The 26,658-nt window shown below is 46.7% G+C and overlaps 1 protein-coding gene across 1 annotated transcript; it reads right to left on the bottom strand.

The window, feature by feature from the left end:
• Positions 1–21,863, bottom strand: CREG1 (cellular repressor of E1A stimulated genes 1). Its single transcript, XM_083171584.1, has 4 exons — positions 21,519–21,863; positions 15,816–15,935; positions 6,047–6,231; positions 1–2,556 (listed from the first exon to the last, which is right to left on the bottom strand). Coding segments are annotated over exons 1-4 (615 nt in total). The 5' UTR covers positions 21,828–21,863; the 3' UTR covers positions 1–2,555.
• Positions 21,864–26,658: the final 4,795 nt, after the last annotated feature.

Raw genomic sequence — 26,658 nt, 5'->3', positions numbered from 1 at the left:
TTTATACAAATATAGGTGTATTTATTGCAGTACACAGCAATACATTCAATATCAGGTTTGTTTGATACAATTGTACACATTAAGGCAGAATCTTCCAGCTTGCTGTAGCTTAGACCATAAGGAACAAATGTGGTTACACCATGGGTCAGACTTGGGGCGCACGCTGGTCAGAAACTTCTCGGGTCTACAAGCAGCAGCTGAATTTGTCAATCCCTTTGATGGATACGAAGAGGGTGGATTTTGAGCATGATTGGTCCACGTCGTATTCACTCCGAGGACCAATGGTGCGGCTCTGCGCATGCGAATGGCCAATTATACGCATGTGCAGGGCCGCTGTGAAAATCCCTTTGGCGACTATCACAGTCGCCGATGCGTTAGCACAGGGGGCTAGCGATGCTCAGTGGTTGCTGGGAGTGCTCACATTAATGGTGGGTACGTCCAGAAAACCGCTGGGACCGCAGGCGGGTCAAAGTCTGAAGTCACATGATGTCAGTTCCCGCCCCGTTCTCGGATGTTTCCGAGCCAAATAATAGTCAGTTGCCTTTTATTTGCGAACCGGGGTAAAAAATAATTTGATGGTTGGTGATCATCGGTGTTTGGTCGCTAAGCAGTGAACGACCGCTGCTTAGCGAGCTGTAGTGAATCAGGCCCTTTATATCCACTCTTCCAAAATGTATCATTAACCCTTTGAGTGCCAAGTGAATTTGTCAAAATAGTGTTGAAAATTGCCAATGAAACATTTGTATTCATCAAAATGACCTGTAATGTTTCCTTATATAGGAAATATCATTTTTTTTAATTTGAATGTATATAACAAATCTGAGCGACGCTGTCATATTTAGCGGATATTCTGCACATCTCTCACAGAGATGTTGGCACTCAAAGGGTTAATAAGTGTTAATAACTAATATGACATAATAGTCACACGTTACTTATATTAGGGGTTTGTGGTTTCTCAGTTTGTGTTATTACATGTCAGCATCTGTCTATTACTGGTGTGTAGAAGGGACACGAATACTGTGCACATTCTATGTTGGAGAAGAACATTATGGAAGAAGCACAGAGCAAAACTCTGCTTCTTACTACAGAAAAGCTGCCAGAGTGCTCGTCCAGCACCAGCCACATCCAGTTTATCAATGGGCGGGATGCAGGATGCAGCAGCCACTAGAGTTAAGGCTATTGCCCAACGTGGTGATGCTCATTGCATATGTAATGAGCGACATGAGCAGATCTGCCAATAAGAGCTGCCCTTTGCGATAGCTGCCAGTCCGTGGACTTCCAGGTCTGTGACCCAGGAGAAGAGTGAGGCCATCGGCCGTGGGGCATTCTGGGAATTATCCGTGTAGAATCCCTCGGACAGCATTGCTCAGAGATACCCATAAGCTTCTATGGTGTAACGCCAGCTATACCTGGCATTACCCTCTGTGACCGAGACCTGCCTGAGGGGGCTTCAGTGCATTAGAAAATGCGGTAAAAACACAGAAAAGGGGATTTTTTATCTTTAGTACATCTCATCCTGTCTGACTGTATGGGAGCCCAGGATCCAGGTCTATCCCATAGGAATACCAGGAAAATGTACCCCAGGGCCTGTAATCCCCCATGTGTAGAACACCCCTCACATATCCCCCTATTACTATACATTAGTATTGTTAGTATATTCCCAGCACACAAGCCTCACTTCCTCATCATGTCAGAATATATAGAGTTAGTCTCAGCAACAGAACATCGGATACATCATCTGCATTTAAGAAGTGACTGGGTAGAGTCCCGAAAACTTCTAAAAGACACAAGTGTGGGTGTGGCCAATAGCGACCAATCAGAGGCTTGCTATAATCATCTACAATGCAATAAATGCTTAAATCTGATTGGTTGCTAAGGGCAACACCACAGTTACGTTTTAGAAACGTTCAAAAATGCACACCTTCGTGCTGTGTGTTTGGGGCATCAATGGAAATGCTGAAGATATACTTACCCTCAACATGTAGTACCTTTACGTCATTGCATTACTGCAGGGGCACCTGGGCATTCTGTCCGCATGTAACAGGGCACAGGGGCACACTGCATTACTGCAGGGGCACCTGGGCATTCTGTCCGCATGTAACAGGGCACAGGGGCACATCCCAAAGGTGGTTTATAGTTATTGCTGTGTGGGTTTCCCTGCAATACCTCTCACCGCACCACCTACACAGATGTCTCCATTATATCTGTACATACACATAAATGCCCCAAACAGATGACATATTATTGTCTAACAACCCGTATTAAGAACATATATAGAATATATATGTATAAAGAAAGGTTCTATTACATTATACCCCAGAACACATACAGAATTTTGGCAGGCAGTACTTTCAAGCTTCGTTGGGGTATTGTATTACCCCCTGTATGTGTTCTAGGGTTACGTGCAGATGTTAGGATATGAAAAAAAAAAAAAAAAAGATATCACACAAAATAAAAAAAGGCACGTTGGTATTATGTCGGCATTATGTCAGCATGAGACGCTATTGGCTCCAGAAGCTGCACGAGGGGCATCTCCGGCTTCATGATCTATCCAACCTGTGGGAGAGAAAACATTCAATGTAAAAGCAAATGGTCACAAAGCGGGATATTATTATTCTTTAGAAAGTGTCAACATATTATGCAGGGTACGCGGTCAGAATGCCGGTGTCCAGTATCGACTCAGGGATCCCAACTGCCGACAGAACACCAGTGCCGGGACTTCACAGGAGGTCAGGAGGCGGAAATACCGACAGACAGCATCACAAATGTACGTGTGCCAGGACTTAGGGTTAGGCTGTGGGGTACAGGGGATAGCTTTAGGCACTAGCAGGGAGGATTTGGGTCAGCTTCCTTGTTGGGATTCTCCATATAAAGATGACGGGGTCGGTCATTTCACCGCTGCAATTCCCACTGTGGGGATACAGTATATGGTACCTCGTATCCCTTACTCAGCACTGTACAGTGAGAGTATCACAGCGCAAACATTATGGGGGGGATTTACTAAGATGGGAGTTCTATTCCAGATGGGATGTTGCTACGGGCAATCAATCACATACTGGGCCTAATTCAGACCTGCTCGCTAGGCTGCATATATATATTCGCCTCCTATCTAACTCACACACCCTCCTGCTGCCCGAATCCCCTTGCTACGCTGTGAGCGGATCTGTACGTTTACACATCCGCCCGCACAGAGGACAATTCATTCGATGGTGGCTCACATCTGATGATTTCTCCTCTGTTCGCAGCTGAAAAGTAGCCCAGGACTTACTGGGGGCGGGCGCATCATCCACCTGCCCTGAGCTGTCAGGGGGGCACACCCATAAAACGCTGGGTGTCCACCACAGAACTCACCCTGCCTGTCAATCAGGCAGCTAGCGCCCCAGTGAATGACACACAACGCGGAACCCACCATCGGGGGCGGGGCCAATTCAGGACTCAGCCTCACTAGATCTTATCTTCAAGAAGCTGCACAATAAATAAGCAGTAGAGTCGGTTGGTTGCCTATAGCAACATCCAATGTGAAATAGAACTATAATCTTAGTACATTTACACACACACATATACATATATAAAACCAAAGGTAAAGATGGACTATGAGTTTCCAATGTAAGAAGATGGGAATAACTATTGTAGCTGGCACTGAGGAAAGTGTGTTCTCCATACTAATCCTCTATGATGTAATAATGCAGCGCTCTGTGACCTATCACCAGCATGAATACGTCCCTACTAGCTGATAGAGTATTTCACCACATATAACGGCATCAAACACAGCGTTCTCTCCATCGGAGATCCTGGCTTCCCGGCACAGCGGGAGATCACTGCCAATACCAGACCTGCGAGTCAGGGGGGAGAGTGGCTTAGAGGAAGATGGCACAGAGGGCGCAGATAGAGAGCTAGACACCACTCTGCAGACTGGCAGATAATAAGGTAAGTATACACAATTCAATGCCTGAATATACTCACTCAATTATTACAGCGGCCTACTGAGCCCAGATAAAGACACCGAGGTCTGAAATCATCAAATAAAATGTGATTGCAAGTCAGAAGGGAAGTAAAGGTGGATTTATCCCAAAGAAGTTACGGATCTAACGCACACCGTACAGTAACAGGAAACAGTGACTCGCTGCTGGACAGATGGGTCTGTGGGTGTTCCGGACTCACAGCACCAGATGTATGCATGGAAAGGAGGTCTCGTTATTATAGTAGGGAGGAGCTGGTGGTAGCGGTTGTACTGCCCAAATACCTTCTCCAGTGCAAACCGTAAATCACCGCCCTCTGTGTGATCATCCCCTACTGTAATACAGGCAAGTTCACACCACATACTGCCGACCTATTTCCTTTACCACCAGTATAATGATATGACTACAGTATTCTGGGTAGTGGGTAAACAGAACCGGACCAGGCCCTGGAATGCCAGATCACAGGCTCCATTCCTGAAACTGCCTTTCCGGAGATTGTAGTGTCCATTCCTGGGGGTGCCTGTAACAGCTGTCTCCTGGGAGATAAAGACGGAGAGATTAAGGTCTCCCTGTATGGTCCTGGGTGTAGTAAAACCTGGAACATACAGGGAGGCTTTAATCGTTACCTCCTCGTCTCTCAGGTGACAGGTGTCCCAGACAGGTACTTCCCCAAACCGGACCTCAGGAATGGCAGATTCATGAATGGAGCCTGTTCGGTCCGGCGTTCCTTGGGGTTTTCCATTTGGTCTACAGCATTATGGTAGACAGTCATTAGGTTGACATGGGAAAAGGTCGACATGGTTCTAGGCCGAAAGGTCATTATTTCGACAGATCATTAGTTCGACAATGTCTAGGTCGACCTAATGACTGTCGACCACCATGCTGCCATGGGTCTTCAACCTGTGGCCCTCCAGATGTTGTCAAACTACATGTCCCAGCATGCATTGCCCCATTTTTTCCTATGAGAGCATGCCAAAACTGTCAGGGCATGCTGGGACATGTAGTTCTACAACATCTGAAGGGCCACAGGTTGAAGACATGTGCTGTAGACCAAATGACCACATCCCTTCCTGGGTTCAGTCCAGTTCTGGTTTTTACTAAATCCCAGTATTCTGTATTCCATGACAGATCAAAAACCAAGGGCTAGATCAGTGGTAGCCAACCCTAGCCCTCGAGAGCTACCAACAGTTCACATTTTCCAGACAACCTAGCTGCTGCACAGCTGCACTCATTAATCACTGACACATTTTAAAAGATACACAGATGGAGCAAATTAGCTCGCTTGTGATTCTGTGAGGAGACCTGCAGAACATGCACTGTTGGTAGCTCTCGAGGACTAGGGTTGGCTACCCCAGGGCTAGATGTATGAAGCAGTGATAAGGGAGGAGAAGTGATAAAGCACCTGGTACTTTATCACCGGCCAATCACCTCGTAACTGTCCCCTTTTAAACCCAGCCTGTAACTTAACAGTGAGGTGCTGATTGGCCGGTGATAAAGTATCAGGCACTTTATCACTTCTCCTCCCTTATCACTGCTTCATACATCTGCCCCTAAGCCCCATATTGGAGAGTTATTTCTTCCACCCTGCAGGTGTCACAGCCAGTGTTTATTTATCCTGCCTGGGGTGGGTCGCATTGCTCTGGTGCTTCTAGCACACTCTGGTCTGTACCTCAGAAAACTATCACCCTCTGGTGATCTCGGCAAGTCTCATAGTGTCATAGGTTTGTTTGTTAGGAAACAAAAGTAGCAATAAAATGATCCTGTGTGTTGTCTTCCTAGTGGAAACTAGTTGCATTACTTTATTGTATACATGCTGGCTGTGGTGTCAGAGGGTCCGCACTCCCATCATCCTCTCTGCCCATGTAAGAATGAAGACATTAGACACATACGTGACATACAGCACAGTATATCCTCATGGGATGGTAAGAGCCAGAAGCCCCAATATATCTCAGATATGATCAGTGAAGTTAGAAGAACGGAGGAGATAATATAAGGAGGCCACTTAATGGTGTCTATAGGTATGTGCCCATTCACAAAACAAACTCCAGAATGGAAGTATACAGGTAGATTCCAGGCTTGGCACTTACTAAGGTTTGGCTTTGTAATAGTCATCCGGTGCCACAGTCTTGATCCCACCGAAGTAGTCCAGCACCCAGATGTTGGTGATGTTGAGTTTGGCAAAGAACCAGTCATGGTCTTTGGGCCAGGTGCTCATCTCAGGGTGACGGGTGAACAGAGCCAACTTGGCTGCATCTGTCTCCTTGTCCTCCACCTGCGTAGGAATTAATTGTAGAGATATCACAAAGGCATCTAATAACAACACTTTAGGAAAGTGCTCCAGACAAGCAGCAACGAACACACATCACATCTAACTAGATCAGTCTCTGCGATATATTATTTTTAGCAAGTGTTGTATTGGTTGGTATGGGTAACTGCAGGTCTATGCTACTAAATAAGGGGGTTATTCAGACCTGATCGCTGTGCTGCTAATTTGCAGAGCCCTGTTATCAGGTAATCGCCGCCTGTATATCAATACGCAAGCTGCTTACCATCTAATGATTTTAGTGTCCTGTTCGTAGCCCAGGACTTAGTCAGCGGCTGTGATAGAACTAGGCTGACGTCGCATGACTTCCCCTCACACACCTGGTCACGCCGCACACCATATAATGATTTCCCAGTGTGGATGCGATAGAATCAGGCCGATCGGGGCCGAAGCGGTCGTCACAATTTCCCTCAAAACACCTGGGCACGCCTGCGTTTTCCCTGACACTCCCACAAAATGGGCACTTACCGCTTCCAAATGCCAGCTTTCTATCAATCAACTCGAGAACCGACACCCCTTCAAAAAATTAGTAGGATTTTAATCATGCACCTTATGCATACAAAGTCTATTGTTTATCATCCGGCCTGTGAATTCGTAGCCGTGCGAACAAGTCTGAATAACCCCCTAAGTGTCCACGTTCAGCTGAAGTCACCTATTCTCTGCCGAGGCTCCATAACCTTGTAGCCGATCAATTCACTAGTAACTGGCCCCATATAAATAAAATCACAATGTTTCTATGTAGCATATGTACTAAGCCTTGGCGAGAGATACGGTAATGGTGCCACATCGCAGACTGTTAAATAAACTTGAAAGCTTGGGATTGGATTCTAAGATAGTTGAATGGATAAGAGCGTGGTTGCAGGACAGAAAACAGAGAGTTGTAGTAAACGGAGTACAGTCAAAGGAGGGAAAGGTTACAAGTGGAGTACCCCAGGGATCTGTACTTGGACCAGTGCTTTTTTTTTTTAAATGCAATAATTTTTATTGTCGATTTTGTGAGTTGAGATAAAGACAACAAAAAAACAAACATAACAATAAAGTAAAATAAAAAAGCAAACAGATGCTCAGATGCATTCAATTACAGATCATATCAATCTTGGAATAACATCACAATCAATAGTGGATGATGACTATTAACATGTATATATTCAGATTGCTGAATAAGGGTATAGAAAGGGTGTAGCAAAAAGAGTGGTAGATCGCATAATTATTAGTTACAAGAGTGCGTAAGAGAATAGGGCATTGCTAGTAGTGGTCGGCGATGAGCCTCAGGGGGTGACCGGGCAACGAAGGCTTAGACCTCACGGATGGCGTATTGTGAGTCCAGCCACCTAGACCAAACAGTTTGAAACTTACTGTATGTCCGGCTTTCCTGGCTAGATATGTAAATTTCTCGTGGGAAATGGTTTCATTAACTAGCTTAAGCCAAGTTTGTGTAGTAGGGAAATTCTTAGCGAGCCAGGTTCTGGCAATGCACACCTTGGCCAGGGTACATAGATTTATCACGTATCGCCTGGTCGGGTAGTCCAAGGACTCCTCTTCCAGAGTGCCCAGTATACATACTGCTGGTGTGAGGACATCTCTCGGGATGCCTGTGATGCGGATAGCCTCGATGACTCCCGACCAGAAGGCCGCTACATGGGGACATGACCAGATCAGATGCCAAAAGGAGCCATCCAGTGCACCACACTTAGGGCACACCGGAGCCGGGATGCTACCAAGATGGCACAGTCTGTCCGGGGTATAGTATATCCTGTGCAAGATAAAAAACTGGATCTGTTGGAACCTAACCGTTAAAGTTGAGATACGAGGACTAGAGAGTGCCAATTCCCAGGTCTCATCGTCTAAGGGACCCAAATCAGTTTCCCAGGTAGCTCGGAGCCGTGGTATGGTGTCTGAGTGTATATGCAGCTGAAGTCCTGCATAAAAGTGAGAAACTAAGTGAGCATTGGTGGTGTTCATAACCATGGCCTTTACAGGGGAATCTAATAGGGTCAGGGGGGAGCTCTGAAATTGAGCAGAGAGGGCATGACGTAGTTGAAGATACCTAAAAAAGTAAGAATTTGGTACAGAGAATTCAGAGTGAAGGGTTTGGAAGGTCTTAAGTACATTGTCCACGTATAGATCACCTAATGTAGAGATACCCCATTTGGCCCAGACGGTGTGGACTTGTAGATGTGCTATTTCGCGGAGACGTAGGGGATTGTGTAATGAAGTTTGGGGGTCCCATCCCTGCCCACCCAGGAGGAGATGGACTTGCTTCCAGATTAAGATTGCCTGTCTAATTAAGGGGACCGTAGTGAAGTTGGTGTTGCTGCTAAGTAGAAGCTGTAGAGGGGAGAGAGGGGGGTGAATCTGCGAGAGAAGTTGGGAGTGGAGGGCAGAGGGATCACAGTCATTCAGCCACTGCCAAATAAACAACAGTTGGGAAGCAAAGTAATACATCCTAAATGCTGGGAGTCCCAAGCCACCCCGTTCCCTAGAACGCGTCAGGACAGTAAGTTTTATACGCGGACGTTTATGAGCCCAGACTAGCGAGGACAGTAGGCCGTTAATTGCATGGAAGAATTTCTGAGGAATATATACAGGGGATTGTTGGAGTACATATAGTAGTTTTGGCTGGTAAACCATTTTAATTAAATTTACCCTGCCTGTCAGGGTAAGAGGTAATTTAGTCCATGAGCTAACCTTAGAGCGGAGTAGCGTAATCAGTGGGTCTAGGTTCAATGGTATAAATAAACGGTGATCGTTAGAGATGAAGATACCTAGGTATTTGAAGGAGTCAGACCACCGCAAGGGTAATGAAACCTCCGGGGCGGACGGACACTTCCCAGTCAGTGGCATTATGCAGGATTTATCCCAGTTGATCAACAGTCCAGAATATTTCCCAAACTGGTTAATAAGTTCGAGGAGCGTAGGCATAGATTCTGCATAATTCTGTAGGAACAGCAGGACGTCATCTGCATACAAAGCAATTTTATCCTCTCTATTTCCTACAGACAAGCCACGTATAACAGGGGATTGTCTGATTAGACAAGCTAGGGGCTCTATTGCAATCGCGAATAGTGTAGGGGAGAGGGGACATCCCTGTCTAGTACCTCGAGACAAGGGAAAAGAGGAGGAAACAAAACCATTGACAGAGATCCGTGCCACAGGCCCCAAGTACATAAGTTTAACATATCTTATAAAGATTGGACCAATACCCATGGATCTCATCACCTCCCAGAGGAGATCCCACTCCACGGAGTCAAATGCCTTGGCAGCATCAAGAGAGACTATGACCGAGGAGTGGGAATCCCCCCGAGGAGACTGAAGGTGGGTGTAGAGCCGTCGTAAGTTGATAGAAGTGGATTTATGAGGCATGAACCCAGTCTGGTCCGGGTGTATAATATGTTCAATGACCCGGTTCAGTCTTATGGCAAGGATCTTAGCAAGGATCTTAATATCCGTGGGGAGGAGGGAGATAGGGCGGTATGATTCAGGTAGAGTGGGATCTTTACCCGGTTTAGGTATAAGAACAATCAGGGCCTCCGACATAGAGGGTGGAAGAGCATCCTCCTCTAACAGCTGGCGGAAAAGGGTAAGTAGTCGTGGAGCAAAGAAATCTAAGTGTTTTTTATAGAAATCCACTGGGATTCCATCGGTACCCGGAGCTTTTTTAGAAGGGAAGGATTTTACAGCAGTTACTACCTCTTCAAGGGTAAGAGGGGAGTCTAATAGTCTAGAGGCCTCAACAGTAAGAGAAGGGAGAGGGATACTACCCACATAAGATTTTAGTTCATCAGAACCACAAACCAGCCTGGTCTCATATAGCCTACTGTAGAAGGCGACAAAGGCATCTGCTATGTCAGGAGTATGTATAGCTCTGGATCCGTCAGGGTGACGTATTTCCACCACGGTGCTATTCGCACGATCCCCTTTAGCTAAGTGGGCCAAGAAGCTACCTGGCCTGTCCGCAGTAGCGTAGGCCGAGTGGGACGAGAATAGAAGTTTATATTTGGCCTTATCCTCCAGATATGATATCCATTCCCTTTGGTTCTGTAGCCACACTAATTTTAAGGCATCTGAGCGGTCTGCTAGATATGCGAGTTCCGCAGTAGTGCAAGCTAATTCTAAGTCCCCCTCCTGTTGTCTATATGAGGCCTTTAAATTAGAAATAGTACGAATGAGGGTGCCCCTAGCAAATGCCTTGAAAGTATCCCACAGAGTCATAGGGGAGACATCGGAAGAATTGTACAGAAAGAACTCTTCCCATGCAGCCTCAAGCTCCGTCACAGGACCCATGCGTTCAAGCCAGAAGGGATTAAGCTTCCAGATCCTCTGTCCAGCCTGGCAGCTGAAATCAAGGGATAAAGTAATGGGGGAGTGGTCAGATACACCTCTACTTTCGTATTTAACATGACTAGTGCGTGGCAAGAGATCTCTTGTGAGAAGGGCAAGGTCGATCCTCGAAAAGGAGGAATGGGAGAGGGAGAAGCAGGAGTATTGCTTCAAATTTGGGTGCTTTTCACGCCAGGCATCAACCAAACCCATCTCAAGGAGTAACTTTGCGAACGTTGTGGAGTGTATGTGAGATGAGGGGACAGAGGAGGTTAGCCTATCAAGTTGTGGATTAAGGACATTATTAAAGTCACCGAGACATATTATTGGGGTGGAGGGGTATAGAGCCATAAAACTAGCTAATTTTTTGAGAAGGTCATGGGAGTAGGGCGGGGGAATATACATTGCTGCTAGAATAACTGAAACGGAGTTGAGTGTACATTTTAGGAACACATAGCGCCCATTTGGATCTGTTTGCACCTTTTCCATGGAAAATGGCACAGTCCGACGAATCACAATGGACACCCCTCTGGAGGCGGAGGTATACGTGGAGTGGTAAGCCCATCCCACCCAAGTTTTTTTGAGTGCTAGGACTTTTGTACCCGTTAAGTGTGTTTCACTCAGACAGACTATGTCAGGAGAATATTTCTTAATTTGGCCAAGCACTAGGGAGCGCTTAAGCTTGTCATTCAGTCCACGAACGTTCCAACTGAGAAAACTAAGTCTAGCCATAATCCGTGGGGAGTAGGGAATTTGTGAACACAAGGCCCATCACCGACCATCTCACCCAAACACAATACCAGGGAGGGATTAGCGATGAAACAAATACATCAAGAGCATCATATATCATTAAAGAAAACAAAAAAACATCAAAACCCGTAACCACCCAAACCCACCCCGCATACCCCACCCAACCCGAGATATGCCTAATTCCCGAACGAAAGCTAAACATCCCAGAATTGGGAACAAGATCAGCCAGTATAGGACTAGCTGCTAGTTACTATCCATAGAAAAAGAGAAGAAAAAAAAAAAAAAAAGAAAAAGAAAAAAAAAAGGAAAACATCACAAAAAACCCATATGGGGGCCAGAAATGTAATGACAACTCAGCAATTGGAGCCCCTCCAAGGTGGTTTAAATTATATCGATCTCCACCCGGGGGGAGGGAACCAGCCCAGTGTAGAGCCCCTGCATATTAGTATATATAATCAGCAAATAACAGATATATGTATTTAGGGGCAACGCGGAGGTGTTGCCTGAAGCCCGACAAATGATCGTAAGGATCAATAACATCTATCCCACAAATCACATGCTGGATGACATACAGTAAGCATAATCCGCATTAGCTAGAAACAGCATAACATTTGGTGATTAGTAAGAGTAAAAGAAACATGGCGAGGAGGATAGAGGTATACTCAACCTCAGAGGGCCGATGGGGATCAGTCATTGTCCAAAGCATGCCTAGCAGGTCTCTGGCGGTCCAGCCAGACAGCCGCCTCCTTGGGGGTCTGAAAAAACTTTGTCACACCATCCGCCACAACTCTCAGTTTTGAAGGGAATAACATAGCATATGGGATTTGTAGCTCCCGCAGGCGCCGTTTGATTGGGAGAAACTGGGCCCTGTCTTTCTGGACTCCCATTGCGAAATCGGGAAATACAGAGATGTTGGAGCCTTTCCATGTAAGTGGCCCCTTTGTGCGTGCCAGGCGTAGAACTGCATCTCTATCTTGGTAGTGGAGAAACCGTGCTATGAGGGTGCGAGGTGGGGCACCAGGAGGTAGTGGGCGCATGGGGACCCGGTGAGCACGCTCCACAGCAAAGTGAGAGGAGAACTCCTCTAGGCCAAATGACTCCACAAGCCATTTTTCGAGAAACCTTTCAGGGGAGGAGCCCTCCTCCCTCTCGGGGAGGCCAACAAGGCGGACGTTATTGCGTCGCAGACGTCCCTCCATGTCGGTGAGTTTCTTTTGGACCTCATCCATCTGCGATTCCAGAGTGGTCGTGCGGCGTTCAATAGGAGTAAGATTGTCCTCAATTGTGGAGACGCGGGTCTCAACCTCTCCAACCCTCTCGCGCACCCGCTGTAGGTCTTGACGGAATGTGGAAAGGTCAAATTGAACTTGAGCAATCTTGTCAGTGAGTCTGGTTTCACTGGCTAATAGAGCATCTAGCACCTTTTGCATAGGGTCCAATGGCGGGTCAGCTGTATCAAAAGTCGTGGGGGGCGGGAGAGAGGGGTCAGGGACCGGTGCGGCCGACTCGGCCGAGCGAGGGGTAGGAGGGTTCCTGGTATATTTCTCCAGTTTGGCAGCGGCATTGGATTTCCCCATGTTCATTCGATTAGTAAAAAGGAGCGTGAGGTAAGTGGGGGCACAGGTAGCTCAGCCTGGTGCAGGTGAACGTAGGGTGTAAGCTGTAGCCCCAGTAATCAGCTATGTCTGTTTTATAAGGTTATAGAAGGTCCTCTCCGCCGCAGGATGGAGTGATAGCAAGGAGATAAGCCAGCAGACCTGGATATGCAGCTCAGGGCAGAATGGACACAGCCCTGTATGATGGGGTATATGCCTTAATAGTCCTGCTATGTTGCTGGTGAGGAGGTGAAGCCCACCCCACACCTTTTACTTCGATCGTGGGCTGAGAGAGAGTGTCACTTATGAGGTCTGTGCAGTGGGAGGCTGGCAGCTCAGAGCGGGAAGATGGCGGCTTCAGGAGCAATGAAGGAGGGGGGTGTCCCCCGTCCCGCGTACCAGGGTCTCAACAGGAGGGGAGAGAGCAAGCTCAGGGTACCTGGTGTGTGCGGCAGTTCAGCGTGCCCGTCCAGCACTATCACGGGGAGCAGAGGCAAGCGCCGGCAGCGTCTCCGTCTCCCTTCGTCTCAGGCAGGCAGAACAGCGTGTTGCGCTGTGAGGTCCCGGGGTCACAGCACGCGGTGGGGGATAGCGGCGCCCGGAGAGGATGAAGGCAGCCGGCACCGGAGGAGACAGCCCAGCAGCTCCAGCGGGTGATCGCCAGGCAGCAGGGGTAGGTCCCAACCCCCGGGGGGAGAGCAGGAGGGTTAAGTACAGGATTTCTTTGGAGGAGCACAGCGTCTAGCGTGTTACTCCATTGCCGCCGTGGCCACCCGGACCAGTGCTTTTTAATATCTTTATTGGTGATATTGCAAATGGAATTGAGGGTAAAATGTGCCTTTTTGCAGATGACACAAAGGTATGCAACAGGGTAGACACACCAGGAGGGGTAAAACAAATGATTGAGGATCTAGGCAGATTAGAGAAATGGTCAAGAGAATGGCAACTACAGTTTAATGCCAAAAAATGCAAAATCATGCACTTGGGTCTCAGAAATCCAAAGACTCAATATAGTATAAATGGCACTATAATGGAAACTACTGAGGAAGAGAGGGATCTAGGTGTCACTATTTCAGGGGACTTAAAAGCAGGTAGGCAATGTAACAAAGCAATGAAGAAGGTAAGTCAGATGCTTGGTTGCATAGGGAGAGGTATCAGCAGTAGAAAGAAAGAAGTAATAATGCCACTGTATAGGTCATTGGTACGACCTCACCTAGAGTATTGTGTTCAGTTCTGGAGGCCATATCTCCAGAAGGATATAAATACATTAGAGACTGTACAAAGAAGAGCAACTAAAATGGTGCATGGCCTACATCACAAAACGTACCAGGAAAGACTAAAAGATCTTAATATGTATACTTTAGAGCAGAGAAGGGAAAGGGGGGACATGATAGAAACTTTCAAATATATCAAGGGCTTTAACAAGGTACAGGTGGGAGACGATCTTCACAGGAAGAGTAGCAACAGAACACGAGGACATGCACTGAAACTAGAGGGAGGAAGATTCAGGGGAAATGTGAGGAAGAATTTTTTCACAGAAAGAGTAGTAGATAAGTGGAATAGCCTCCCAACAGAGGTGGTAGATGCAAATACAGTAGTACAATTTAAACATGCTTGGGATAAGCATATTGATATCCTTACAAAAAAATAAGGATCAAATATGGTTTGAGGTAACATGTTTAAAAAAAGGGGCAGACTAGATGGGCCAAGTGGTTCTTATCTGCCGTCAAATTCTATGTTTCTAATAAAATACATTGGCCCTCACGTAAAAAAATATCACATTGGTGCCCACTTTCAGTGCGTAATGCCCCAGGGGTTAGAGCAGGGCTGGGCAACACCGGCCCTCCAGATGTTAGTAAACTACACATCCCAGCATGCCTTGCATCAGTTTCAGCATGGCCACATAGCAAAACTAATGCAAAGCATCCTGGGATGTGTAGTTCACTAACATCTGGAGGGCCGGTGTTGCCCAGCCCTGGGTTAGAGTTAAAAATGCCCTTATGTGAACACCATACAAATCACTGCCTAGCTGCCATTATGTTTGTCCTAGGGAGCTAGTGGGCACAGTATAATAGCAGGACACATGAGCATCTCCTCCCTTTGCCTCGTCTTCTTTCATTCCGATTCATGTTCTATGCAGTCTCCGAGCAGCTTCTTACGCAATGAGCCCTTGAACCAAGCACCGGGATGAACACTCAGAAAATAGAGGGCCTTATTTTGGTTCACTCTTTCTGACAAAATCCTTCTTAGATGGACAAAACCATGTGCACTGCAGGTGGGGCAGATGTTACTTGTGCAGAGAGAATTAGATTTGGTGGGGTTTTACTGAAAAGTGAGATCTATATTGCAGTGTAAAAATAAAACAGCCAGTATTTACCCACTAAGGAAACAAAATAACTCACCCAAATCTAATTCTCTCTGCACATTTTACATCTGCCCCCCTGCAGTGCACATGGTTTTGTCCATCTAAGAAGGATTTTGTCAGAAAGAGTGAATCAAAATAAGGCCCAGAGACAGGAGCAGCAAGAAACCACTGAATAACTGTTAAAGTGGTTGTGGCTGTAAAGTGCTGTGGGCATCTCTAGCTCAGGTGGCACACTTGAGAACAGTTCAAGGCACACTAGTGGTTGAAAAATGCTGTGTTACAGGCTGTGTTTGAGTTAGGAACCGATTGGCTGGTACTTTCTCTCCACTTGATCACTCTCCAAGGCTTAGCACATATGCCCCTAATGTCATCACAGCAACTAAGTGAAAGGATAGGGCTGAATATTTTGAATATTTTGCGATATGATTACTCCTATTAATGAGTACATGCGGTAAGTGATACCACATGTAAGCTGACGGATTAGGCACAGTGACTTCCCTCACCTTCACGACGCTCCCAGACATTATAATGTGAGCACAGAGCGGGCTCTCTGGGTCATACTGATGTTCTCTGCAGTACGGGGTCTGCGCCAAGGACATTGTCAGAGAGGCTTGTGGGTTCACCTGCGGACAACAAGAAAAACATAGTTGACCAGTTACTGAAAGTGACGTTACATTAAATTATTTATACGAGACACAAAAAAATAAAATATATATATATATATATATAGACCAAAAAGACACACTCTCCAGACTGTTTGATGCAAAATAAAAAGCTGTGTATTTGTATTCACATAGACATCATAGTATAAAGAAGGGTACTCAACGTTAGCGTTTCAGTCCATATAGGACCTTCCTCAGGAGTTAGACAACAAGGGCATCCATTTGGGGTGAAGCACAGCGTGGACCACACAGGTTCGCTGTAGGAACCTGCTGTGTGGTCCACGCTGTGCTTTACCCCAAATGGATGCCCTTGTTGTCTAACTCCTGAGGAAGGTCCTATATGGACTGAAACGCTAACGTTGAGTACCCTTCTTTATACTATGATGTCTATGTGAATACAAATACACAGCTTTTTATTTTGCATCAAACAGTCTGGAGAGTGTGTCTTTTTGGTCTATATATAATATATATATATATATATCTCAAGAGAAATACCCTTTCAATGCGCTAGACGTTATCTGTCGGGGCAGTAACTCTATTAGTCCCTCCTGTTAGTGGGGGAAGTGGAAGAAATGGAGAAAAAAGAAAAAACAGAGTGCGCCCCTAATGTACAATCCACCACCAGAATATAACCAATAACCAGAGAAACAATAGTAATTCCAGCACAAAATTCACAGTTATTGATTTAATACAACATTTATTAAAAACATGTAGTTTTCATCTGTGCAGTATAATTCATACAGAAACATGGAAATACACCCAACGCGTTTCGTCGATACGACTTCCTCAGGGGTACAATTTCCGTATGTTGGTGGGTAGTGAGAATAATCACTCCCGGTATGTAAACCTTCTAAAAAACGGATCCTATGCGGATAATTAATATATAGTGCACAGCTGCATCAAGTTCCAACTGTCTTTTGAATATGGATCAAAAATGTAGAGAACCTTCTAGAGGGTCAAATCCTGCAGAGGATCTTAATATTTAAGATTTAGAGCACCACTGCATCAAAATTCAGTCTGACAACATTTGAGGGTCCTAGAAGGTGAAGTATGAGGACTCCTCTGAACAAGGGACACAGCAAGCCTATAATGAACCAACTGAGACCCCGCAACGGTTGCTATAGATGTTTAAATTGTACGGTCTGTCGTTCCATGTCCACTGGTCCCTTCTTCTTCCATCCCCATTCTGGTAAAAAAATCTTTATTAATCATAGAGTTACATGTACCACCAATTTTATCGTCTATATGTTAACTTGTCCCTGTTCAAAAAATTATGTGGGCAAAACTGAGAGAACTCTGAGGGAGAGACTGGCGGGTCATAGATCCTCGATAAAAGCTGCCTTCGAGAAAGGTGGCAGCGACCAGCCCTTAGCACGACATTTTTTTGAGGCAAAACATAGTGTTGCCTCACTCAAAAGTGTCATTATCGATCATATCCCTGCCTCATTGAGGAGGGGTGATCGATCACTGAAACTACTTCGATGTGAGGCTGGTTGGATCCAGAGATTAGGAACTCTATCACCCGGTGGACTGAATGAATCTCATGGTCTACACTGTTTCTTGTGAAAAACAGTCATGTATTATTTTTCATGTACAATCCTGCATCGTTTACTATGTGCTCTTTTCCCCCTGATATAGTGCCATATTAACTACAGTATTTACTTATATGAGCTTATATGCATATGCACCATTAGGATTCTCCTACCTTGTATGTAATCCCTATTAGGTTTTTGAGTGTTACCAGTGATATGCCTCCAATTGCTTCTCTTTTATCTTTTTGCTTAAGCTCTATTCATTCATGATATACTGTGCCCTATAATGCCGCTCTTTCATCTCTTATGTATTTTTGCACGGTGTTTGTTTTTATTGTATATATTCCATGCGCTGTCAGTGGGACACTGCCTAGACGTATCGTCGCGGCGTTGTTGTTGACATGTAATCATGGCAACCGGGCTCCGACGATGACGTCTTGGTCACGTGGAACCACTGTCCGGGTGTGGGGCGGGAGACGCATCGTCTGTGCGTCATTGGCGTGGGTTTACCATGACAACGGCAGCCGGATGATGACGTCATGACGTCACGCTACCCCGGATCTCGTGGTAACAGCGTCTTTTTTCACTGGTCTGTGGTATGTATTTAAACTGTTATTATTCATTATTTTGTATCCTGATGACGAGGTTGTTACAATAAACTTCGAAACGTTGATGATTATATCTCCGCTTTGAGAATCTTCTTTGGTCGTGAGTGCCGCCCTACCCGTTGTACTATTTTGGACCCCTCTGCTGGGAGAATCCAGGTGATGGCACCCCATGTGAGTTTATACTGAGGCGTGCTCACCCTAACCGTGACTGTATATATATATATATATATATATATATATATATATATATATATATATTTCATTTTGTGTTACCTTTCAAAACCTGATCAGTTTTTTTCAACCTGGGATGTCGCATTCTGCTCTACTTCTAGCACATGCTGGTCTGTAGCTTAGTGCTGAGATACAGGCCAGAGTGTGCAAGAAGCTCCAAACCATACAGAGACACACCAGGAGGAAAGAGTAACTGCACAGGTATAGAAAGCTGCATTTTGCCAGAATTACACCAGCATTGACACATTTTAATGCACTTTAGTAACCGAATGTAGGGCAGCATTTGTAAACCATTTGATTTGGGACATAAATTGTCTATTTTCATTCGATACACCCATAAAATAACTGATCTATGCATATGGCTGATTACGCCCCTGCTATGTACACTTTATGACAGAACTCTGCCCTCATTCTCACAGTATACAAAGAGAAGTGGCTGCGTTATCGGAGACACATGTCACGAATGTTGTGCAACACTGTTACACAACACTCCGCGTTCTGCTGCGGGATTTGCTGAGTCACTGGAAAATAGAGGAAGAAAATAATAATAATACAGTGTTGTGATACTAGCAACCAGATTCCTCCTCTCAGATGGGATCAGTGAAACGTCTCCAATCCTGTTATGTTCTATAGAAACATCATTGTACTGTATGCCCTAATACACGGATTGTAAGCTCTTGTGACTGAATCCAGTGATTTTCTGCAGAATGCTGCTTAAAGCTTATTGGCTGTAATATCATAAGAACACTGTATTTTATAAAGATTTTCTTAGTATTATACTGAACAGTTAATGGCGAAAACTCTGGAGTATACTGGAGTATGACAGGTGAGGCTCTGCCTCCCCTGCTCACAGATCTCTGATCAGAGTTTACCAAATTTCCAGCAGTGTATACTGCTGCCCCCTTGTGTAATGCCCATGAGCGTATTGGGCATGCAGGTGGAGCTGGGTCACCCACATCAGATGGCTCTTTGGCACCCTGTATGGGGAGGGTGAAGTCCCAAAATGAATAATGATGACTGCGAACGGAGAAGTGGGTGGTGTGACCTACCACGTGAAGACACAAGCCACAGACGGGAGGACATTACCAATAGGTAGTAAGCAGGCTGGCACAGATGTCAGGTGCAGTAATACAGCTGCTAACTGGGGTCGTTTACACCATAAAACCAGAGAGACATTTATGAACTGACATTTCTGACAGTTTGGATGTCAAACTATTTGATTTATTATTTGAAACCCCTGTAGTAAATTCACTCCGATTATTGGACTTGAGTGACAGACGTTAATGAAAATAAGGTAACTTAAGCCCCATACAGATGGGGTGATGGGTTCCCCATGCTGAGCGAGCTGGCTAAGCACAGATCGCTCAGCACACGTGATGCACCTGTAATGTGCGCTGAGCGTTCTGTGCTGAGCAGTGTTCTGCCTATTCTTCTAAGCAAAACACTGATATATCTACAGACAGATGGAGCAGCATGGTCACATACACGCTGCTCGATCAGATGGGACGGACATCACACCTGGCAGGGGCATGCCCAGCTGAGCTGTCAATCTCCGCCAGCTCCAGGTGTGAGTGTACGTGAGTCCCAGAGGGTACACCCCACCCCGGCAATGGTATGGGTCAGGAAGACACATCCCCTTGCATGTCCCACTGCTGGAGAAAGAATTTGATGGGCTACGATTGGGACTGACAGCTGGCCCGAAGTATGGGAGTGAAGCGAGCGTGTGAGGGTACGTTACACTAATTGGGGTTTCATCTGCTAAAACCTAGAACTGACACCAAAAAGCTTATTCAAGTATTGACTATTTCCCATGTCGACAAAGACACTGTCAACCTATTAAACCACACCCATATTTACTATATCAATAATACTTTGGCTTATATAAAACGATGAAAAGGGACTATGACTATATGGATATTGGGCTGGTGGCTGGCTATCGGCAGCCATATCAGTACACAGAGGGCATTAGGAGGAATCAGCTAGGGATCGCGTGACCCCAAACACCCAATGCAGGGCGTGAGATAAGCAGCTGGCTCTGTGTGATAACATAGGGATCAGGCAGTTCCTCTGGAAGCAGCTACTTTACTTAAGTTAGAAGTCCGTCATATATACAGATTGTTGGACACCCTCTAATTTGGTGTATCTAGCATTTGATTGATTTCCTGTCCACATTAAAGACACCCAGTATGTGCAATATGACTGAAGCCCAGCGCCTGATGTCCCTTAGGCCCCATTTTTCTGTTTTGTAAAGTGTACAATTGTCTCCGAAGACAGATACTGTACTTCTGTAGCTTACCCTCAGCACCTGTGAGCAGGAAAAGGTGGTCATCAGACCAATAGCTTGTCACTTCTGAGCCAACGGACCTCTTGTTAACAGTCATTGGGGGGGGGGGGGGGGGTGTGCATCTGACCTGACTGTCAGAGTGTGGGGGTGGCGGGCTATCTGACATCCAGCTAACTGTCATTGATCGGGGGTGGTCATTGAAGGGAGGAGGCCCCTGTCCTCTAATGACCATGACTACAAAGGGAGGTGGTCGCCTAGGACCTGGGTGAGCTGCATTCAAGTTAGAAGCAAACTGCACATGTGTCGTAGCCTGGGGTGTAACTGGTCTTTGTGGGCCACATACTGTAGGGACCTAAGGAAGGGCCCCATGTACCACCCAATCTTTGCGCCTATGGTAGTTACACCCTTGGTCATAGCAGACACAGATACTGTATCTTTGCGTAACTCTGAGTGATGCAGTTGCAGATGGATAATCGCATTCGACTACCGATGGTGGCTATGCTGTTGTATGAAGGAAGGGATAGGGGACGGGGTGGTGCAGTCACAGGCGAATAGATAATCACAGACTACTGATGGCGGGTGAGCTGGTGGGCAGAAAGAGTATGGGGGGCGGTTGCAGATGGATAATTGCATTCAACTACTGATGGCAGCTGCACTGGTGGGCAGAAGGGGTATGGGGGGGGGGCAGTTGCAGGCGGATGGATAATCACATTAGACTATTGATGGTGGCTGCGCTGAGGGATGAAGGGGGAATGGGACTGATGGAGACCAGAATATGGAACCATGGTAGCCTTGCGTGCACCCCTGAATCAGGCCTCTGTGTCACCTGACAAATGCTTCCGCCCATGGTCTCCATGGTAACCCCAGTCAGCTTCCCCCCACCTCTCACCTGCAGGTCCTGCACGGAGATCTCCATGGTGGTCAGGTAGAAGTAAATGACGCCACTGCTGTGGCTCCGCGGCCCGTCACTGATAGAGAATACGTTGGCGAACGGCTGGCCTCGGACCGGGTCGTGGGTGGAGATGGTGGCCAGGGAGCCCCAGTCGCAGTGGTGGGCCACATATCGGGCCACCCGCGCCGTCTCATTATGCGGGGGGATGTGCAGGGACGGTGCTCCAGGGAGCGGCTGCAGCAGCAGGACCAGGAGAGCGGCAGACACCGCACAGCACACAGACGCTCCGCTCCGCCGGGACACCATCGCTGCCTGGCTGACACTGTCAATGACTGACTGACAGAGGCACCCACCGGCGGCTTACAGGAGTAACTAGCCAATAGCAGCGTCCCGGCGAGCCGCCCCGCCAATCAGGGGAGACCGGGCGTGGCCATCAGAATGTAAACATGTCAGACTACGCGTGGCTTCGGTGTATAACTTCCTCTCGTTGGATGGTAAAAAGAACAAGCTCAAATGGTATCCAATCACATTGCACACAAGAGCAGGGGGCGGGACTTTTCATGCAGAAGAGGCGGGTCTAAATACTGGGAAGAAATCACCGAATGGCAGGCAGGGCTGCCGCGCAGACCAATGAGAGGAGAGCAGCAGCAGAGTGCAGTGAACGCACGTGAAACGTTGACAATATGGATCGGTATGACTAGATTCCCTTCAGTTTTGATTACAGCAGTGGTTCTCAAACTCGGTCCTCAGGACCCCACACAGTTCACGTTTTCCAGGTCACCCGGCAGGTGCACAGGTGCACTCATTACTCACTGACACGTTTGAAAAAATTCACAGGTGGAGCTAATTATTTCACTTGTGATTCTGTGAGGAGACCTGCAAAACATGCACTGTGTGGGGTCCTGAGGACCAAGTTTGAGAACCTATGGATTACAGGATGTGATGTTCAGTGAGGGCGGAAGTTGTTAGATTCCTTTACAACATTTTTTTTTATTTTATCTGTAATTCATGTAGATGTAGGTTACTTTTTTTTTTTTTTTAGCTGCATTGTATCCTTGCGGGCTTGCTGCACTCGCACCCTTCAGTCCAGGGAGTGACCTGACACCTCATTCTTCTTCACCGTGAGTGGGTGCAGTCGGTATCCAGCTATATATATAAGGAAGGAACCGTGGCAGCTGATCCTTTATGCAGAGTGTTGGGGCAGCGGACATATTGCATCATTAACTTCATTGTCATTTCAATTACCCGCAATTCTCCTCAAACTTTTTATTTTTCGAAAGAGCATGTTGAAAACATTCTCTTCAATGAGGACAGTAACCCAGCCAGGACCCACGTGCATGGACCAGCAGGTGATGTGCACCGAGAGCTGGGTCAGACAGCGAGGCTGAGACCAAACCCTGAGTCCGAACAGATCGTGCACATGTTGCAGACTACAAACCGTGAGTCATCCTAATAACTGGACACAGCATTTTTCCAGCGGAACGCCGCAGGCAGATTTCAGTGACAAGCAAAAGGAAAAAGAGGGATACTAGCAGCGCTAAATATTAAACTGTGTCCATGTCGACTGTATCGACATTTGGGTAACGCATTTGTGGACCTAAACCCATGTCGACCTAGACACCTGTCGACCTTGCTGCCTGTCGACCCAATGGTGTCGACCTAATGACTGTCGACCTAAGTGTGGTCGATAATATGATCCACACCCATATAGACTACCACCATCTCATCACCAGACTTTCCTATACGGATCAACATTGGAGACCATAAACAAAATAACTCACCCAAAGCTAAATCTCTCTGCACATGTTACATCTGCCCCCCTGCAGTGCACATTGTTTTGTCCATCTAAGAAGGAATTTGCCTCTAAGAGTGAACTAGAATAAGGCCCTGAGTCCTTTTGCGACCCTGCTTGTGACCCCTTTCAGACTGGCGTCACGACCTGGCATAATGCTGGGTGGGTGACGTCACAGGAGGCAGGGCCTGAGACGCTGCTGGGAAATGAGAGCATCTCCCAGCGATGACCATTCCATTACAGTTAGTGCGTCCCAGGTCACATCATCCCGGGTTACCTGTTTACACTGCACCGCGATCCGATTTGAACTTGTCTTCAACCCTTAGTGCTTGCCGTATTGAAATCACGGGTCTCATGACACAGGTCAGACCGTTTACGCTGCCTTCAAACCTGGGATTTTATACGCTCCTGTGCAAAAACCCAAGTTTGCAGGGCTGGTGTAAAAGGGGTATAAGATAAATGTACATGAGGAAAGAGGGTCCTGCTTGCGAAAGATTACATTCTGAAAGGTAAGGGTACACAGACAGGGGTGACCCGGATGGTGTAGACAGTGAGTGTGGAACAGAGGGTTAGGATGACAGTTGGCTGGGTTTAGTCAATTTAAGCCAGAGAGTCTGATGGGGAGGTGGGGAGTTCTAGAGAAAGGGAGCAGCACGTGAAAAGTCTTGGAGGTAGGAGAAAGTAGTCAGGAGTCAGGAGAGGTCGCGTGCATTAGCGGAGCAAAGAGGACAGGTGAGAGTACAAAGGGAGATGAGGACATCAGAGATGTAAGTGGGTGAGGAATGGGAGAGGGCTTGCGAGAGAGGGGAGGTGATGTAGTGCTTTTGGTGAGGAAGATGAGCCGAGCTACAGCACTGGGGATAGATTGAATTGGAGAGTGGTGGTTGTCAGGGAGGCCAGATAGAAGGAGATTACAGTAGTCCAGTCTGGAGATGACCAGAGAGTGCATAAGGGCTGTTTCACACAGTACGGTTCCTGCCGCACGGTGAAATCCCGTACGGCCAGGGAGCCGCGCCGCACTCAGAATTTTATAATGGCAGGGATGGCCACAGCCCGGCAGCCGTCCCTTCCAGTGGGGGGATCCGGCTGCAGCCGTGCGGCCGGGCCGTGGCCGTCCCGTGTGAATGGACACAATAGTGTCCATTCACAACTGCTGAGTGCGGCACGGCTCCCTGGCCGTACGGGATTTCACCGTGCGGCAGGAACCGTACTGTGTGAAACAGCCCCAAGGGTCTTGGTTGCATCCTGGTATAGAAAGGATCTGATCCTGGAGAGACGTTGCATAGTGTATGGGGGCCTTAACATCTCTATTGACATTACTACCCCAGCATCCACTAATCTTCTCGCACCCTCATCCTCCTTTGGCTATATATGGAGCATTTCCTGTAGCAGCCACTTGAGGGCAGCAGTGCTCTGCTCATTCTGCAGAGATACAATTACCAACACTTGGTTTGATGCAGGAGAATGACAATGATTTATGTATACATGTGTTTTGGCCTCTTTTGCGTTTTTTTAAGTTAGGTTTGTCTGTCAGTACCACCTATAAGTTATTTTCATTATATAATCTGCTTATTATAGCCATGTGCTGATAATGTGCAGCACACCTAGTCCCGAGCCTTGTCTACCTCCCCAACTGCCCTCCTAAATCCTGGGTAGTTGGGTAGATGACGGACTATTTTTAGTTGTGGTGGGTGAGGCGTAGTCACACATAGCAGTGCAGTGTTATCGGTGGCCTTAGTATAATGCAGTCTGCTCAGACACAATCTAATATATAATTACTGTAACCTATCTGAGGTCCCTGGCATTGCCCGGGTTTGGTTGTGCAATTAGCTTTGCTTGAACTTTACCCTTATTTTGTTTTTAGCTTAACTGCCCGCCATGCCCACGGTGTGACCGGCATATATCTGTCTGTGGTGGGCTCACGGATCTGACCACCGTTTTTATTTCTTAAACCCCAAGTCCTCTACCCCCTTTATGTTATGCAACTCTGCCATATCTTGAATCCTTGACCCAATTTGTGTAGTGGACGGACCACACACACACACACACACACACACACACACACACACACACACACACACACACACACACACACACACACACATATACAAAAAAGGGGCAGACTAGATGGGCCTAATGGTTCTTATCTGACGTCAAATTCTATGTTTCTATACATACATACATACATCAGGGCTGCCTACCCTCCTGGATTGGACAGGAGGGTCCTGGAAATCAGGTCCTCCTCCCGGCCCCCCGGAAAGGTGGGCAAACCTCCCGGATTCCACCGGGCCCACCCACTCACCCTCATCCTGTTGTTTAAATACCGCAATTTGTGGCTTTTTGGGAGGGGCAATGCTAAGATCACATCATTTTAGCCCTGCTCCCTCATTGGAGACCTGCGAATCCCGGTATTTGTCGGACTAGGGGCGGAGCTTGATGACGCTGATATCAGGCCCTGCCCCCGCAGTTCTGCTGACAGTCTCCTCTCCGGGCTTCTCACCGAGAAAAGGCTGTAAAAGTAGGCATCCCTGACATACATACATACTTTTTTTATATAGATGCTGGCGGTGCGGCACTCAGACCTTTGTAATAAGTTTAAAGAAAGGCGCAGAGTCGTGTGACTGTATCAACGTTTCAAATATAAAAATTTGTCTTCAGGATACATTGTAACTCACAAAAGAAACATACTTTTATAGGACATACGAAGACAGACATCAGCGTGCAGGACCGGGACCACGCACCCATCCACGCGCCGGGGAGAGTGACGTTATCATGCGGCGACCGCAGACCAGCCACGTCAGCCTGGAGACAGCAGAGAGGGATCACCATGGCAACCAATAAACAAGAAACGGGACAAAAATTAATACAATAATTACCGCTAGTATTTTCTTCTACCGCTAGTATTTTCTTCTATAATTACAGAATGCTTTGAAAAAGAAACCTTTTCGGTTTTGAACCGCGTTTGCCATGGAGAGGAGGGTGGACCACACTGGACTTCACTGGGACAAAGGCTCCAGGGACACCTGCCATATAAAACCATCTGCCTTATCTGTCTACAAATCCTTTGTGGACAAATTTACCCGGTGAGAGTCTGCTGTGATACACCCCTGTTAGTTTTTATGTTAAATTGTTTATTGTGAATAAAAAGCGGTATTACACTATACCAGCTTCATTTTTCTTTCATATACTACAAATGGAATTGGAGACTTAATGGTGACGTTACCGCTCCCCAACAAGTGAATTGTGTCTACATTAACAGTAGACCACCTCATAGGGTACGAGTCTCATCTACTTCAAAATTCCTCCAAATGAATATATATATATATATATATATATATATATATA

Source organism: Crinia signifera, chromosome 2 (genome assembly GCF_055691185.1).
Source record: "Crinia signifera chromosome 2, ASM5569118v1, whole genome shotgun sequence".
NCBI classification, from domain to species: domain Eukaryota; kingdom Metazoa; phylum Chordata; class Amphibia; order Anura; family Myobatrachidae; genus Crinia; species Crinia signifera.
Note: the sequence above shows the minus strand (reverse complement) of the source record. Positions and strands in the feature narration are given on the sequence as shown.

What these genes read in the sequence shown, in the direction of transcription:
- CREG1 (XM_083171584.1), bottom strand. Translation starts at nt 21,827, where the DNA reads ATGGTGTCCCGGCGGAGCGGAGCGTCTGTGTGCTGTGCGGTGTCTGCC. An exon ending in TCTCCGTGCAGGACCTGCAG is followed by an intron (nt 15,936 to 21,518) that starts GTGAGAGGTGGG and finishes TGTTGTCCGCAG; the next exon opens with GTGAACCCACAAGCCTCTCT. An exon ending in TGTCTGGGAGCGTCGTGAAG is followed by an intron (nt 6,232 to 15,815) that starts GTGAGGGAAGTC and finishes ATTCCTACGCAG; the next exon opens with GTGGAGGACAAGGAGACAGA.